Below are 16524 nucleotides of genomic sequence, written 5' to 3'. Positions count from 1 at the left end.
AACTGCCTTCTTTATTTCTGATTTTTCTTCCCCCAAAGCAGAGTCAACAGCTTTAGCTACAGATGGGGCTCTGTATGGCAGTTATTAGACCCAGATGCCACACTCTGGAGCATGTTTTGCCAACAGCATCTGGCTTCTTTGCTGTCTGTGTAATTGGCATCCGTGTTGATGCTTTGGCCTGCTTTTCTTATGGACACTACAAAGTAGACTTTCAGACAACATGAAGGTTCGTTCCCAGTTGCCCATATGATTTTTTTTTCCATCCTCTCAGTTGATAATTTATGTAAATGCATCCTAGATGTCTTAAATTATGAAACACTATATATTAGAACTTTTATGCTTCTTATAAGGAAATATTTAAAATTTTTTATAGATGTAACTGAAAAAAAGTTTGTAATTTAATAAGTAGAAGTAAAAATCTATGTTGATCAACATGTTTTTAGCATATTGAGTGAAAATATAAAATTATGTTTTTTTACTAGAGATTTTTTTTTCTTTTCAAAAATTGTTTCTGTTTTGCCTAGTTTATGTATAGGAGTCCAAACTGCTAAAATAAAAGTAAAATAACTACTAATATAAAAGTTAAGATCATAACAGAGTTTTAATCCAGGCAATGGCAATCCAATATTCATCTTTAGCAGATGGAAGATTTTTCCTTTATGAAAACCAGAATTTTGAACAAAATACATGTTGGTATGTAGACCTTTCACCATCTTTTTAGATAGTTAAACCATAATTTATTTTATGAATATAACATAGTGACCATTTAGGCAATTTTTAATCTTTTTCAGTATAAACTATTATTTGGGGAAATTAGTTATGGGTGGTTCTTTGCATGTATATATTATTTGTATATTTGGACAATAAATTCCTAGAATTGAAAATGTCAAATCAAAGTGCTTCAACCTTCAAGATTTAGATAGATTTTATCAAATTGTTTTTGTGGACAGATGTAGTATTACATACACACAAGCTATTGATGAGACTATATGTACAGGCACTTCTCGTTTGTATCATTTTGTACTAGAATAAAATCTCTCTGAGGCTTTGTAGATGCCCATTTTACATAGGAGAGAACCAAGAATTGGATATTTTCAGTAACTTAAGCAAAATCACAGTGTTACAAAGTGGCAAACCTAAATATCAGACTGAGGTGTGTGTGACTCCAATTTCATGGTTACAGATGACTCTGAACTGGTCTTTGACCTTTAATATGAAATCATACGTATATTGTCACTGTCTACCCCTCAATACCCAAGGGATAACAGCCATCATAGTGGTTCCAGTGAATTTATGAAAGACTAAATAGTTATCCTTCTCTCAAGGGAAAAGTCTGAACCTGATATAGTTCCAATTTCATCCAAAAAAAAAAAAAAAAACAAAACCCTCAAGGAGTAAGTATACTTTCTTTGACAGGTGAATACATCCTATGACCAATTATAACTTTACAAATAGGCTTTAGAATTCACTGGTTAAATAAAATTGCTTTTTGATAACAATGGTACAAAGGATGGATTGGAAAAAAATCACTGTACTTTTAGTAAGGCTCTTATGTTACATAAGGCATGGTATTATGTTATTTAAAGATAGTGATAAAGTAAAATCATATTCAAAGCCATTTTTTGAATGAATAAATGAGCTCTCTTACTTCATTGAAAGCCAGGTTGAAAAGTAGGAGGAAAGACAGTTTTATCTGGCACTGTGTTGTTTTCCAGAATAAATCAAGTTCCTGGTCGTTTCCTAGCTTCAAGTTCCCCCTACACACTTTGTATTAATTTGCTTGCCAATATTGAGTGTTCCTTAGCTTCTGTTTTATCATTGCATTCTCTGCCTTTATCTCATGGCATTCTTCCTGTGTGCATGTCTCTATTCATTTCCCCTTTTTGATAAAACATCAGTTATAATGGATTAAGGCCCACCCTAAAGAGCTCACTTTAATCTGATTACCTTTACAAAGACCTAATTTACAGGTACTAGGGGTTAGTACTTCCAAGATCTTTAGGGGGACACAATTCAAATCATAATGCCCTACTGTCTTCCAGGTGCAGATATTAAAACATTTTATATAAATGTAGCAGCCCAGAATTCTATAATTTAGCATAGTTATACATAAAATCTCTTGAATTTTATTCACAGAGCTGTGTAAGAACATATTTAAAGATTATTATTATTTAAAGCAATAATTAGAAAAAATACTTGCATGAGATTATCTCATTATTTCATATAAAACCCTTATAAAAGTCTAAATGAAAAGTGTTATTGACTTAGAATGGGTTTGTTTGCTTGTCTATAACATTTGTTGTTATTTTTTTTAATGTTGACTTGTTTTATGCAAAGCCCTAGAAATTTGAAAATTGAAGAAAAATAAAGAATAAAAACAAAATAATCCAAATACACAAAAAATAGCTCATTGGAAATGAATTAAAACTACCAGTCATTGTCTCAGATGTGATATTACATGTGAGAGCAATGATTATGGCAGGCACAAAATATAAAATCCCGAGTTAAGGGCTTTGCTAATGAAATTATTTTTTATTGAACTGCAGAAAAAAGGGAAAGAATGTAAATATTAATCTTTTATATTGCAAATTCTGTATTTTCTTTTTTCTAAAAAGGTCATTAATCAGAATTCAAGTTGTGTCCTTAAAAATAATAATAATACAGCATAATCAAGTATACAAGTTCCCTGCATTTTTCTCATTTTTCTAAGTAGCTTATCTTCTCTTACTCTTTCCTTTTTCTCTAGGGAATAGACAGAGCAATCTTTTAAGCCTCCAGGCACCTGGGTGGCTCAGAGATTAAGCAACTGACTTCAGCTCAGGTCATGAACTTAGGGTCCTGGGATCAAACCCTATGTTGGTCTCCCCACTCAGTGGGGAGTCTGCTTGTCCCTCTCCCTCTGCTCCTCCCCCAAATTGTGATCTCTCTGTCACTCTGAAATGAATAAATAAATAAAATCATTTTTTTAAAGATTTTATTTATTTATTTGACAGAGAGAGATCACAAGTAGGCAGAGAGGCAGGCAGACAGAGAGAGAGGAGAAAGCAGGCTCCCTGCTGAGCAGAGAGCCCGATGCGGGACTCGATCCCAGGACCCTAAGATCATGACCTGAGCCGAAGGCAGCGGCTTAACCCACTGAGCCACCCAGGCGCCCCTAAATAAATAAAATCTTAAAAAGGGAGAGAAACAACCTCTACATAAGTACTCAATTATTTTAAATTTTTAATTTTTTTTTAGATTGATTGATTTATTTGACAGAGAGAGAGAGAGCAGGGGGAGGGTCAGAGGGAGAAGAAGAAAGAGATTCCCAAGCAGACTCTCTGCTGAGCATGGACCCTGTCCAGGCTCAATCTTGGGACCCCGAGATCATGACCTGAGCCAAAATCAAGAGTTTGATGCTTAACTGATTGAGCTACCCAAGTGTCCCCTTAAAAAAAAAAAAAATAGAGTATAGTTTACGTATAATAAAATATAAAGATCTTGGGGTACCTCGGTGTCTTAATCATTAAGTGTCTGTCTTTGGCTCAGGTCATGATCCCAGAGTGCCAGGATCGAGCCCCGCATCCGGCTCCCTGCTCGTTGGAAAGCCTGCTTCTCCCTCCCCACTCTCCCTGCTTGGGTTCCCTCTCTCACTGTCTCTCTGTCAAATAAATAAACAAATCTTTAAAAAATATATAAAGATCTTATATACACAATTAAAAGAGTTTTGGCAATTGTATTTACCCATGTAAATACCACCAAAATCAAGATATAGAGCATATCCATTAATTTAGAAAATTTCCTGTGTCTCTTCATAGATCATTTCCACCCTCTTTCCTCCCTCTATTTATTGGACTTTCAAAAGTTGTGCTTTTGTAATAATCTCTGAGAAAATTATTCAAAAAAAAAAAAAACCCAATACATTTCTTTCCAGCACAAAAAATAAACTTATATCCATATATTGTTTTTTTTTAAAGATTTTATTTATTTATTTATTTGACAGAGAGAAATCACAAGTAGATGGAGAGGCAGGCAGAGAGAGAGAGAGAGGAAAGCAGGCTCCCCGCTGAGCAGAGAGCCCGATGCGGGACTCGATCCCAGGACCCCGAGATCATGACCTGAGCCGAAGGCAGTGGCTTAACCCACTGAGCCACCCAGGCGCCCCATATATTATTTTTTAACAAAGATTTTTTATAACTGGTTCTAATTTACCTTTTACTATAACTGTGGCCAGGTGATGTACTGATATCATTCCTGTTTCATTCATGAGAAAACCAAATTATATAGATCAATTGATTTTTCCAATGAGATGTTATTAACAGAAGTGGTATAGAATGTACTTCTTTCTCCAGAACTCAACACTTTCCATTATTTGATAGTCACCTGCTGTTCTTTTCCCTCTGAGTGATAAAATAGTTGTTCAATGTTATGCTTTTTGTGATACTGAGGAGTCTCAATATAAGTTTAATTTTGAAAATTTATATAATCTACATTTATTATACAAAATTGTTTTATTCCGTATGAATTGGTCAAGCAGATAAATTGACAGATTTTTTGGTATATTGGAAATCTGTGTCGTTAGTTCCCTTTATGCTTGTTTCTTTTCTTTGTAGAGGGTCATTTACTCCAAAATTAGCATAAATGCAGATGTGACTTTGATTAAAAGTAATTCTCACCTCTCCAATACAGTATTGTTTGTCATTAAAAATATAGAGAAGGAAATTTTTAAGATGATATGCACATTCCCTAAATGCACCTTATAATAGTAAATATGCAGATATTTTACTCTAGGTGTGTTTTCGTTATCCAGGTTAGGTTAGCTGCAAAAGATTATATCTTCAGAGTGAAATATCTACTAGTAAATATTTATTAGATGCCTATAACAACATTAAAATATTTAACATATCTTAGGTATGTTTTGTCAAATTAATTAATTTTTCACATATTTTTGGCTAAAAAACTTGCTAATATTTCCAATGCACGCTGGGATTCAGCAGTTTCCAAAATAATAAGACAACTCATAATGTAACAAAGGCTTAAATAAGAGTTAGAAATCCGTTCCATGATTTTTCTCCCAGATCTTTGTCTAGAGCATATTATGTGAGGTAGTCAAAAAAATTGTTTTCCACAAAGTTACCATGTTACTTTATGCTCTCAGTTTTCATGCAGAATCAGTTTAAGATATGTTCATTTAAACATTTATTTTCTCTTGCAAATACTTGAAGACATGCCTCATTATGTTTCCCAATGTCCCATATTAAAAAACTGAAGCATACCTTTTTTTTTACTTCAGTATGAAAAAAAACTCTTTTCAGAAGAAAACATGTTTTCTTTTGTGAGAACTTAAGATTGGTATAGCCTAAATATTCTTCATTTTTAGTCTTGATTTTTAAAGTAAACCACAATGCATACCCTATTATAACAATTCTTTGCTAATACTGATCATTTAGAGATCTGTCTCCTTTTTCAGAAGTTTAAAATATTATGTTTGTACTTTAATTTTTCCTAAAAGAGATTGTGTTTATGGCTTGAAGTCACTTGAAATATTTTGAGAAGTTAAACAAAAGTCTTATGAAATGTGATTTTTGGGTTTTTTTTCACATAAAATCTACGAGGATTCTAAACATTTCTCTATATTCCTTTATAATACCCTGGAGGTTAGGACTTATGTGGTATTTTTTTTTGAAGATTTTTTTTTATTTATTTGTCAGAGAGAGAGCACAAGCAGGCAAAGTGGCAGGCAGAGGGGTCCCAAAACTTCTGTGGTATTCTGACATGTCAATAATCCTTGACTTACACTGTAATGAGAACACAGCTATTATTTTAGCATGTATCATAAACTTAGAAGAAAATAATAAATATAAATGGCTCTCAAAATATTTTTTAATTAAAAACAATTAAAGGGAGAAAACATCTGTGTGTACATACACACACACACAAATACTCATATATATATAATTCTAATTTCTAGCACCAAACCTTGTACTAGTATTCTTTCACTGTTTCAAACACACTGAAGGTTTTTGTTTTGTTTTGTTTTTGTTTTTGTTTTGCTATTCCTTCTGTCTCATATACTACAATTTTTTCTCTTTCTCATCCCTTTCCCTGAGGTCCTTAAGAGTTGGATATCAACTTAAAATGGTCTATAGTAAACCTCTCTTATTCCCAATCTAATATCCCGTAGTCTTTTCTTACCAGACTTACCATGATTTGCAATTTTAGGTTATTTAAATCCATTTCTTTATTTTATGTCCCTTTCCCTTGCTAGAATTAGGCAAATGTGTTTTATTTCATTAGAATGCTATTGTACACCAAGTATCCTGCATGCTTCAAGAAACTAATGAAGGCTTGTGAATAAATAAATTAATGACTGTTCATTCAGTTAATGTATAATGAAAAAATGTGCATATACCTAGCCATTTTTTAAAAAAAAAAATCTGGTTTGAAATGTATTTTTTTTTTAAATAACTACTAAATATTCTTGTCCTGATTGCCACATATTTGCTTATGGTTTAGAATGCTATTGGACCTTTGTCTTATTATTTTCAGTCAGTGCATCCATCCTCTAGTACCAAGTTTTAGAGAGACATGTATTGATATTCATTTCATTTAAATTATGTACTTGATTCAAGTTATTTTCTTTTAAAGAAACAGATCTCTTGAAAAGGAGAATTTTGGGGGCGCCTGGGTGGCTCAGGGGGTTAAAGCCTCTACCTTCAGCTTGTCAAGATCTCAGGGTCCTGGGATCAAGCCCCACATCTGGCTCTCTGCTCAGCAGGGAGCCTGCTTCCTCCTCTGTCTCTGCCTGCCTCTCTGCCTACTTGTGATCTTTGTCTGTTAAAATAAATAAATTTAAAAAAAAAAAAAGGAAAGAAAAGCAAAGGAGAATTTTTCCTTGTCTAGCTCTGCTTAATTATTGAAACCACTTCATCCGTGTTTTTGACTGTTCTCAGAATCCCACATTCTTTTGGTTAATTTGCATCTTATGTTTGGGCTTCACACTTTCTTATTTTAATGTATCCTTAGTGGATTGATTATTTCTTCTCTGTTCACATGCAGTTTCAGGTTTTGTCTTCTCAATGATCAGGTATTGATCTGGTTCAAATTCTAGCCCTGCCATTTTTTTCTGAATATTTTTTATATAGGCTTTATTATTATTTTTATTAGAGCAGTTTTAGGGTTACAGAAAAATTGTGCATAAAATACAGTGTTTCCATATAACTTCTTGCCCCTTCACATACACAGTTTCTCCTATTATTAAAAATTTGCATTAATATGGTATCTCCTATTATTAACTCAGATTAGTTTGCTACATTTATTATAACTGGTTAACTGATATTAACACATTATTGCTAGCCACAGTTCATGGTTTACATTAGGCTTCATTTTTTGTGTTGGATAGTTATAAAGGTTTTGATAAATGCATTCACCATTATAGTTTCGTTTTACTGCCATAAAAAAAATCTCTGTATAGTTTTGCTGCCATAAAAAAATCTCTGTATTCTACCTATTCATCCTCCCCTTCCTTGATCCTCTAGCAATACTGATCTTTTTATTGTTTTTATGGTTTTGCCCTTTCAAGAATGTCATATAGATAGAATGATACTGTGTAGTTTTTTGAGACTTTTTTTTTTTACTTAGTAATATGCATTTCAATTTCTTCTGTCACTTAGCAGTATGCATTTAAATTTCCTCTATGTCTCTTTTTATAGCTTGATAGCTCACTTCTTTTTATAGCTGAATAATATTCCATTATATAGATATACTATAGGTGTTTTGTTTGGTTTTTATCTATTTACCTATTGAAGGATGACTTCATTGATTCCAATTTTTGGTAATTACTAATAGGCTACTATAAACGTGGGTGCACGTTTTATGTGCGTACAAAGATTTCCAACTTATTTAGATAAATATCTAAGTCTAGGAGTCTGCTGAGTTTTGTGGTAAGCTTATTTATGTTTGTTTACCTTTGTTAAAAACTGCCTGCAATCTTCCAAAGTAGCTGTACCAATTTGCATTCTCACCAGCAAGGAATGGGAGTTCCTGTTGTCTCTAGTCCCTACCAGCATTAGATACTATCCATGTTTTGGATTTTAGTCACTCAATTATGTATGCTGTGACTTCTCATTGTTGTCTTATTTGGAATTCCCAGCAATATGTGGTGTTGGGCATAATTTCCTGGGTGTATTTCTCATTTATATCCCCTTTGATGAAGTATCTGTTAACATCTTTTCTCAATTTTTAAACTGAATTGTTTGTTGAGTTCTAAGAGTTCTTAGTATATTTTAGAAGCAGGTCCTTTTTCAGATATGTATTTTATAATGACTTTCTCTTAGTATGTTCTTTATCTTTTTATACTCTTAACAGTGTCTTTTTCAGAGCAGATTTTTCAGTTTTAATGAAGTCGTAGGGGCCAAGTGCGGGCTGCTCCAAGATGGGCCACTTTGGTGTGAGCGTTATTCTGAGCTGAAGGCAGTTGAGACCCTAGGGGCTCAAGAGAAACTTTTGCCCCTTCCTTAACTACAAGGGAAGAATTTTAATTGGGGGTCTTTCCTAGAATAAGAGTTATTAGCAGAGATAAATTTTATCTGAGTGACTCATCTGTATGATAGGGCAAGCATCTAATTACCAAACACCTACTCTTCCTGTTGCCCTGTGAAGTGCATTCCTTTCCTCTGAAGTTCCAAATCCCTACGTTCTTGTCTTTAGCTCAGAATGACATGTATACCTCACTCTGCCTGTCTTTGGAATTTCCATGTCTGTGTGGATTCCCTAATGGTATACTATTAAGTTAACTTTTCTCTTGTTAACCTGTTTTATATCAATTTAACTATTAGTTTAGCTCCACCCTTGAAGTGGAGAGGAATTCTTGCTCCTTGGCAGCATGCAACTTATCATTTTTTCTATAAATTATGTTTGCGGTGTTGTGTCTAAAAAGTCATCACCAAACCCAAGATTATGATTTTCTCCTATGTTATCTAATAGAAGTTATATGGTTTTGCATTTTATATTTAAGTCTGTGATACACTTTGAACCTTGCCATTTTTAACCCAGTGTTCTTCAGTAACTTGGAGTCTTCATAAGAATGGTGCTTATTTTTTAGTCTTGTTGATAGAACATGCATATGGTCCCAGAGTTTTGCACATAGGAGAAATTCACAAATATTAATTTCCTCTGTTCCATTTTCTCATCTCAAATTTTACTTCCCAGCATTTCCAAAATCTCTATATTTCTTAGAACTTTTCAGCCAGATTTAGGGAAGTAAGTAAATAAATAAATATTTTGCCTAGATTATTGTTACATATGTTAGAATTAAAGTTCAATCTCACTTGCTATTACGAATATATTAACACATCAAAATGTCACATTTTATCAAGATGTGTTCTGGCAGACATTGAAAATGAGTATATTTTCTTAACAATACCAAAGAAAGAATGTCTATGATTTTATATATCTTGAGATATTTATCAAAAAGCAAATTCAGAAGAAGGCAAGTGGATATGAGAAAAAGTTATTATATAGCATACATAATAACATTTAAAATTTTAAAAATTCCACAAAACTAAAGAAAACTGTTTTTTAAAAATATATACATTGATAAAATTATAAAGAAGTATCTGGAAATGATAAACCAAATTTAAGGCAGTTGTTCTTTTTGAAGAAATAATGGAAAAAACATGATTGGGCTTTGATTCCTAAAGAGCTTCAGATGACTTAGGAATGACTTTCTTTTTAATAATAGTGGGCTATAACTGGCTCAAGAAATTATTTAAAGTCAGAAAGAATGAGACTTATTTAATCAAAATTACACTTTATAGCACCTGAACTATAGAACAGGATAACTAAATAAAACTTAGGATTGTATATTTGTGTCTATATTTCAGACATTGCCATGTCAACAAAGGGACCAGCTGTAAATAACTTAATTATGGATCTGTAGATATTTTTGTCTATAGAGTGCATTGATTTTAGACTTAAAGTCCTACTTTCATTCCCTCAGGCAAAGCAACTGCCTTTTTTTTTTTTTCCTTTCCCTAAGATTTCGTATTTATTTATTTGAGAGAGAGAGAGAAAGCACAGCAGGGAAGAGGGAGAAGCATACTCCTGGCTGACCAGGGAGCCTGACACCAGCCTTGATCCCAGGACCCTGAGATCAGGACCTGAGCTGAAGGCAGAGGCTTAATGGAGACTCCCAGATGCCCCCAAAACAACCCCTTTTTGTATTTCAATCAGTGATCTTTAAAAAACTGAAGATTTTGAACTAGTTGCTAAAAGTTTTTGCTATACCAGTTGAACTATCAAAATAGTTTTAATGAGTTTTCCTTATTGATTAAACACATGCAAAAAAAATGCAACATATTAAAGTGTTTGTAAATAATATTTTTATTTCCCAGAAATATATAATTCTTAGACACATATTAGAGTGTAAGGGCCTGTTTAGCCAGAGCGGCACCACGTTGGTTGAACGGCCATTTTGTTGTTTATGCAGTAAAACTTAAATTGACCCTGCACCCCCCCAGGGGAACTTACTAAAAAACAAGTCCAGGAAACTAGTCCCAGGTAACAAAGCCCAAATACAGGGGTAGATCAGGTCAGGTGGAGATAACAGCCCGAATGCAGGGATTAGTGGGGTCAGGTGGAGACATCCAATCAGTAGAGCATACGTACTGTCTCCCTAGCTACCAAGGAGTGTGGGCCCTGCCTTTTGGGCGCCAGTTCTGACCAAGGTGATGGGCTGGTTCAAATGTCTACTATAGGGTAAATTGTAGTTCAATTGGCCACCTGTATGTGATCTAGCATGACTATGCAGCTTTCTCTCTGTGTTACAATCTTATTGGCCACCTGTGTGGCCAGGCCCAACCACACGATCTTTGCTCTATAAAAGTTAGTCTGGGAGGCAGGGAGGGGTCGCCTCTTTGCAAGAGACAGTCCCTGGCCGGTTAGTTTGATTTTAGATGCTTGGCATGAAATAAAGCTTTCCTTGACCTTTGCTTTGTATCAGTCTCACTCCTTTGACCATGGACCCATTATTGGGGGACCCAACAAGAGGGTTTCAACTGTAAATATCAGAAGATATGATTCAGACTGGCTTAACTGATAACAAAATTCCCAGCTCATTTAATTCAAAGTCCAGAGATAAGGTGAACCACGGAGGAGGAAATAACCCCATTCCTCAGACTCTCATTTGGCTGCCCCATATTACGTATACTGAATGTATTGTTAGGGAGGAAGAACTTACTCTGCTGTTTAAGGTCTACCTAGACTAAGAATCAAACTGAGATGAGACAGAGTCACTGGAGAAAAACAAATTTAGTTTCCTCCATATGGGGATTCACACAGACATGGAAATTCCAAGATAGTCAGGCAACAGGAGTCTTAAATGAGCTAAGGAGAAGGATAGGGTCTGGAGACACAAAAGGCAGAAGGATCATTAGCAGGAAGGTAGGAGATGTTTGTAAAACAAAGGTTCCCCTATTATGCAGGTCAGTTTCTTAGGTAAAGAGGGATTTCTGTTAAGTTCTGTTAATTCCCTCAGGTAGACAGTTGAGAGGGCAGTAAAGAGCTTTTCCTGAATCTGCTGGGTTTTGATTGCTTTTACTACAAACTAATGTTCATGCCAAAGTGGCCCATCTTTGGGCAGCCTACCCTAGCCCCTACAGTGTCAGTAAAATACTCCTTCATAGTGGCAAAATTATATTAGCCTTCCTAATTTCACATAAATACCTAATGGCATCAAATGAAAGAGAGAGAGCATCATTTCTGGAGGCTTCCTCATTAGAGGTGTTGCAGGGGACATACGTCTCACAAGATCTCAGTAAATGCCCATCTTTTGCATTGTGTCAAATGCCCAGGCTAAATCAATGCTACTTAGTTTAGTCCTAATTCCTAAACAAGATACTTCCTGGGTGGCTCAGTTGGTTGAACAGCTGCCTTCGGCTCGGGTCATGATCCCGGTGTCCTGGGATCGAGTCCCACATCGGGCTCCTTGCTTGGCGGGGAGCCTGCTTCTCCCTCTGCCTCTGCCTGCCTCTCTGTCTGCCTGTGCTCGCTCTCTCCCTCTCTCTCTGACAAATAAATAAATAAAATCTTTAAAAAAAAAAAAAAAGATACTTCAGGAGTTGAGTAAACTTAGCTGTACACTGGAACCACTTAAAAAAATACTAAGATCGCATCCTACCTGAGAGATTTAGATTTAATTGGATTCGGATGCAATCTGAGCTTTAGGATTTTGACAAACTAGTGTATGATTCTAATGTGTAGTCAAAGTTGAAATTCACTGTCTTAGAGCAGTCACACCCTTGACATAGAGTTTCAGTATAGGATCAACTTCCCATTTAATATGTGAAATACAGAGGAGGGAGTAGATACCTGAAAAAAAAAAAAAAAAGTTATCTGAAGGACTAGGCAAGGGAGAACAGGTATTGTATAGGTAACTGATAATGTCCACACTACTTTTTCAGTTCTATATTACACTATCTATAATCTGATATTAAAAATAAAAGGATTTTGGCCCTACAGCTCAGGGGTTAGAGCACTGGTCTTGTAAAAATAAAAGGATTTTGGCATGTGAAAGCCAGGTTATATATTTAGAGTTTAGGAGGATACAGATGAACATAAATTACATTAAATCCTACTCTAAAATGTATAGATTTATGTATAAAAATAAGAAAACAAGTGAACATTCAAAAATTCCAATATATTTGTGTTCTCTCCCAATCAAAGCTTTATAGATATAATAAAAGTGTAAAAACAATAAACAGTAAATTCAGGTGTTAGTGGATCTATTTATTCAATTAAAATGAACATAATACCTGATATTGGAACAGTGATTATCCTTCAAAACATAAAAATATCGTCTGGTTTTAATAGCAGATGTGGCAAACAAACACTTTTTAATAGAGACATTGAAGGCTTTTATTGAAGTGAAAATGTGTGGAAAAAGGATAAACATTTCATCCATTGCTAAAAATAGCATATTTAGTCAGGTGTTAAATAAATTACTAGGAAATGAGAGGCAGACAGGTAAGATTTGATGGAGAGAGAACAGGAAAACTCTTAAAACAAAACAGAATGGGACCTTAATATGGATGGTCAGTTAGACAATAGCATAAATGCCATGAATAACTGGTGAATGGATCAGCAAGAGTCAGCTGGTGGAGCTCCATACTCAGAATTTTACATATTTCACGATTGCACCTTCTAGTGGCACTGGGATTAATATATTACCCAATATTCTGAAGTGTAACACTGGATGTAATACAGATATAAATAAAGTAGTCTTTATATAATTAGAATTATTGAATTTCAAACATTCACTTTAGAAAATCTAGATAAAATATTAAACCCAATAATATACTCTCAAATTAGAAAATATTTTCATGTTTGGAGCAAAATAAGTTGAAGTATATTGATTGATAGTTTATACACGTCTGCACTCAAAACAAAACACTAAAAGATCATTTGTTTTTATTTACGCACAATCAAGCCCTGGAAAGCAATATGCTCTTTCAGCAACTTGATATGTTCAATTTCCCAGGCTTCAGTACCACATATGTCAAAGTTTGGGCTATTATTTCCACCATACAACATTTCTACTGTGAGTAGTCAACTTGACTTGGCATTTACTCACTGCTAAAGGCATCCCAAAAGGAAATGAAATCATTAGTGTCACTCTACAAAATATTTACAGAAGGGAACCTCTGCATCACCTTCTAAGAAATCGGATATCTTGTTGTTGAGCATATGTAAAGAAATAATAAACTTTCTTCAGTAAATACCTCCAATTCTTCATATAACCAAAGTGTATTTCTCTGGTATCACTAATGACATGGTAGTCTGAAAATTCTTACTAAGATGTCAAATTCATTATAACTGTCTAACTGGGGAGTGGGAGTTTAGGGAAGAGAGAGGTTTAGTGGCTCCAATTAACTTTTTTTTTTTTTTGACAGGAAGTTGGATTTATTGGTGGGCATGAATATGACGGGAAGGGGTAGTGCTAAGGTTCTCATGAGTGCAGAGCCCTCCATTTGTCCAAGGGACCACGGTTAGGGATGTATTTGACCCCACAGCCATCTGGGATAAGCCGCTTTTCAGCCACCATGTCTTCAAATTCATCCGCATTGAGCTTAGTAAAGCCCCACTTCTTGGAGATGTGGATCTTCTGGCGGCCAGGGAACTTGAACTTGGCCCTGCGTAGGGCCTCAATCACATGCTCCTTGTTCTGCAGCTTGGTACGGATGGACATGATGACTTGGCCAATGTGGACCCTGGCTACTGTGCCCTGGGGCTTTCCAAAGGCACCCCGCATTCCTGTCTGCAGCCTAAATTGGAGATAGCCATGAGGTCAGACCCCAGCATCCACCAAAAGTGCTGTCTCCAAGGTCCCTTAGGGCAACCCATACAATCAACAGGCTGCATACACTACCGAGAAGGCTACTGTTTGCAGCCATGGCACACTGGGCCCCCATAGACAAAGAGCACAGTCGGCTTAATTGGCTGCAGAATTTCTTTTTTAAAAAAAAAATTATTTATTTATCTGACAGAGAGAGAGAGAAAAAGAGAGAGAGACAGTGAGAGAGGGAATACAAGTGGGGGAGAGGGAGAAACAACCTTCCCGCCCAACAGGGAGCCAGATGCAAGGGTGGATCCCATGACCTGAGCCAAAGGCAGCCTCTTAAAGACTGAGCCACCCAGGTGCTCCCCAATTAATATTCTTTATAATTCTAATCCCCAGGCAAAAAAAAAAAAAAAAAGGAGTGAAATTTCTACCAATGAAAAATTAAGTCTGTTTCAAGTATATCTTTATGGCCTGGGAAATGTCAGTTGGAACTAGTGGACCCACTGTGGCTACGCCTGGGTCAGGTACATTTATTCCCTTGCCTCTATATGCCTCCATTCTCATACTAGGAAAATGAAACTTATGAAACTTAGATTTCAGTGTTACATTGAAAGTCCAAAATCCTTGAAATGTTTGTCATTCTTCCTCCTAAATGTAGATACAAAAGTAATATGGCTATAGATCCTGTTGGTGGAATCATTGCTATATCTTGTGGTGTTACAGTGTGTTTTCTCCTGGGCACCTGGCCTCTCTTTCAACTAGTGGGTTTGAGGTCTGAAATCTGGGCAAAGGATCATCATATTTAGCTGGGGAGGCTGCCCTCATCCTCCTCATTATCCTGTCTTGATTTATTTTGATTATGTAAATTGAAGAATATTCTTGTCTACTAATCTATCCTGCTTCTAGAGGCAATGTGTTTTATGACATATAACCATGGCTCTCTGAGGATCAGAACCCTGCTTTCTACCTCTCTAAAGTTAGTGATCATTATAATTTTACCCTATTTGCTCTAAAGATTATGTGCCATTACCTAGTCCTTTGAAATTCCCCCAATCCTGTTAACTCCACAAGAAGCCAATTTTGGTAACAGTATCTCCTATAATCAGTCTTTGTGTGCGAAGGACAACTAAGATTCTCAGTGAAGTTCATGCTCCTCTGAAAAGCATATATATTACCACTTTGATAAAAAGAGTTGTCTCCACATCCTTTTACAGAATAAGACCAGTCTTGTGTCCTTATATAAAATACATAGTTTAGCATGCTTATTTTGCTGAGCTTTTGATTTTTTCCCCACTCTTTACTATAATAATTCTGGTATTTCTTCCTAGTTATGATGGGGCATCAATTTATACAAGCTTCCAAGGATTGACTGACCAAATGCCAAAAAGGGTCCAGTCAAGAAGTAGGATCATACATACAGATAACTTCCACATAGCTCATATAAGACAGGGGACCTGAAGTGACATTTTTTATAAGAAATTTCTCCACTTCTCCTTCCTTCTCCCTTTTTCTCTTTTCTCATCTCTATTCTTCTAATTTATTCCTACAATCTCATACCTCCTTTAAGAAGAAACAAAAGGCTGTGTGAATATTATCTAAAGTATTTTAAAGGAGATATTTTAAGTTTTTTTTTTTTAAAGATTTTATTTATTTGACAAAGAGAGAAATCACAAGTAGGCAAAGAGGCAGGCAGAGAGAGAGAGGGGAGGAAGCAGGCTCCCTGCGGAGCAGAGAGCCCGACGTGGGGCTCGATCCCAGGACCCTGGGATCATGACCTGAGCCGAAGGCAGAGGCTTTAACCCACTGAGCCACCCAGGCGCCCCGGAGATATTTTAAATTTTAATGGAAAATGGGCCCATAATAATTTATATATCTGTAAATACTTATTAACTTTCCTCTTAAGTATTTTTATTTCACATATTTTTAGGATTGGCTAACCAAAATTGTGCTACAGTCCATAATAATTATATTATATGCATACAACCTTAGAACTAAGAATTCATGATTAGTAATTAGGCTATAAATTGCTGATACATATATACATCAAATACAAACACACATTTTATAACAGAGACAGCTTTTATTATACTGCTAGTCCCAACAACAAACTAAAGATTTATTTCATTTCTTATTTGCTTATAATACATTTTCAAAATGTATGAAAGTACTTAGACTTTTGCTTGCTCAGTTGATTTTCTTTTGAAACT

General features: G+C 35.3%; 2 protein-coding genes and 1 non-coding gene across 3 annotated transcripts in view; 1 reads left to right on the top strand and 2 right to left on the bottom strand.

Annotated features, from left to right (window-relative positions):
- Positions 1-16524, top strand: part of EYS (eyes shut homolog) — a 1652430-nt gene that overhangs the window by 507437 nt on the left and 1128469 nt on the right. The gene's annotated exons all lie outside the window — the stretch shown is intronic.
- Positions 13910-14328, bottom strand: LOC122909514 (60S ribosomal protein L10-like). Its single transcript, XM_044253778.1, has one exon. The coding sequence runs from the start codon at positions 14285-14287 to the stop codon at positions 13985-13987; it is 303 nt and encodes a 100-aa protein (XP_044109713.1). The 5' UTR covers positions 14288-14328; the 3' UTR covers positions 13910-13984.
- On the bottom strand, positions 14348-14481 carry LOC122898288. The gene has a single exon (XR_006382958.1). It is a non-coding gene; the product is annotated as a small nucleolar RNA SNORA70 (small nucleolar RNA).

Source organism: Neovison vison, chromosome 1 (genome assembly GCF_020171115.1).
Source record: "Neovison vison isolate M4711 chromosome 1, ASM_NN_V1, whole genome shotgun sequence".
NCBI lineage: Eukaryota > Metazoa > Chordata > Mammalia > Carnivora > Mustelidae > Neogale > Neogale vison.
Note: the sequence above shows the minus strand (reverse complement) of the source record. Positions and strands in the feature narration are given on the sequence as shown.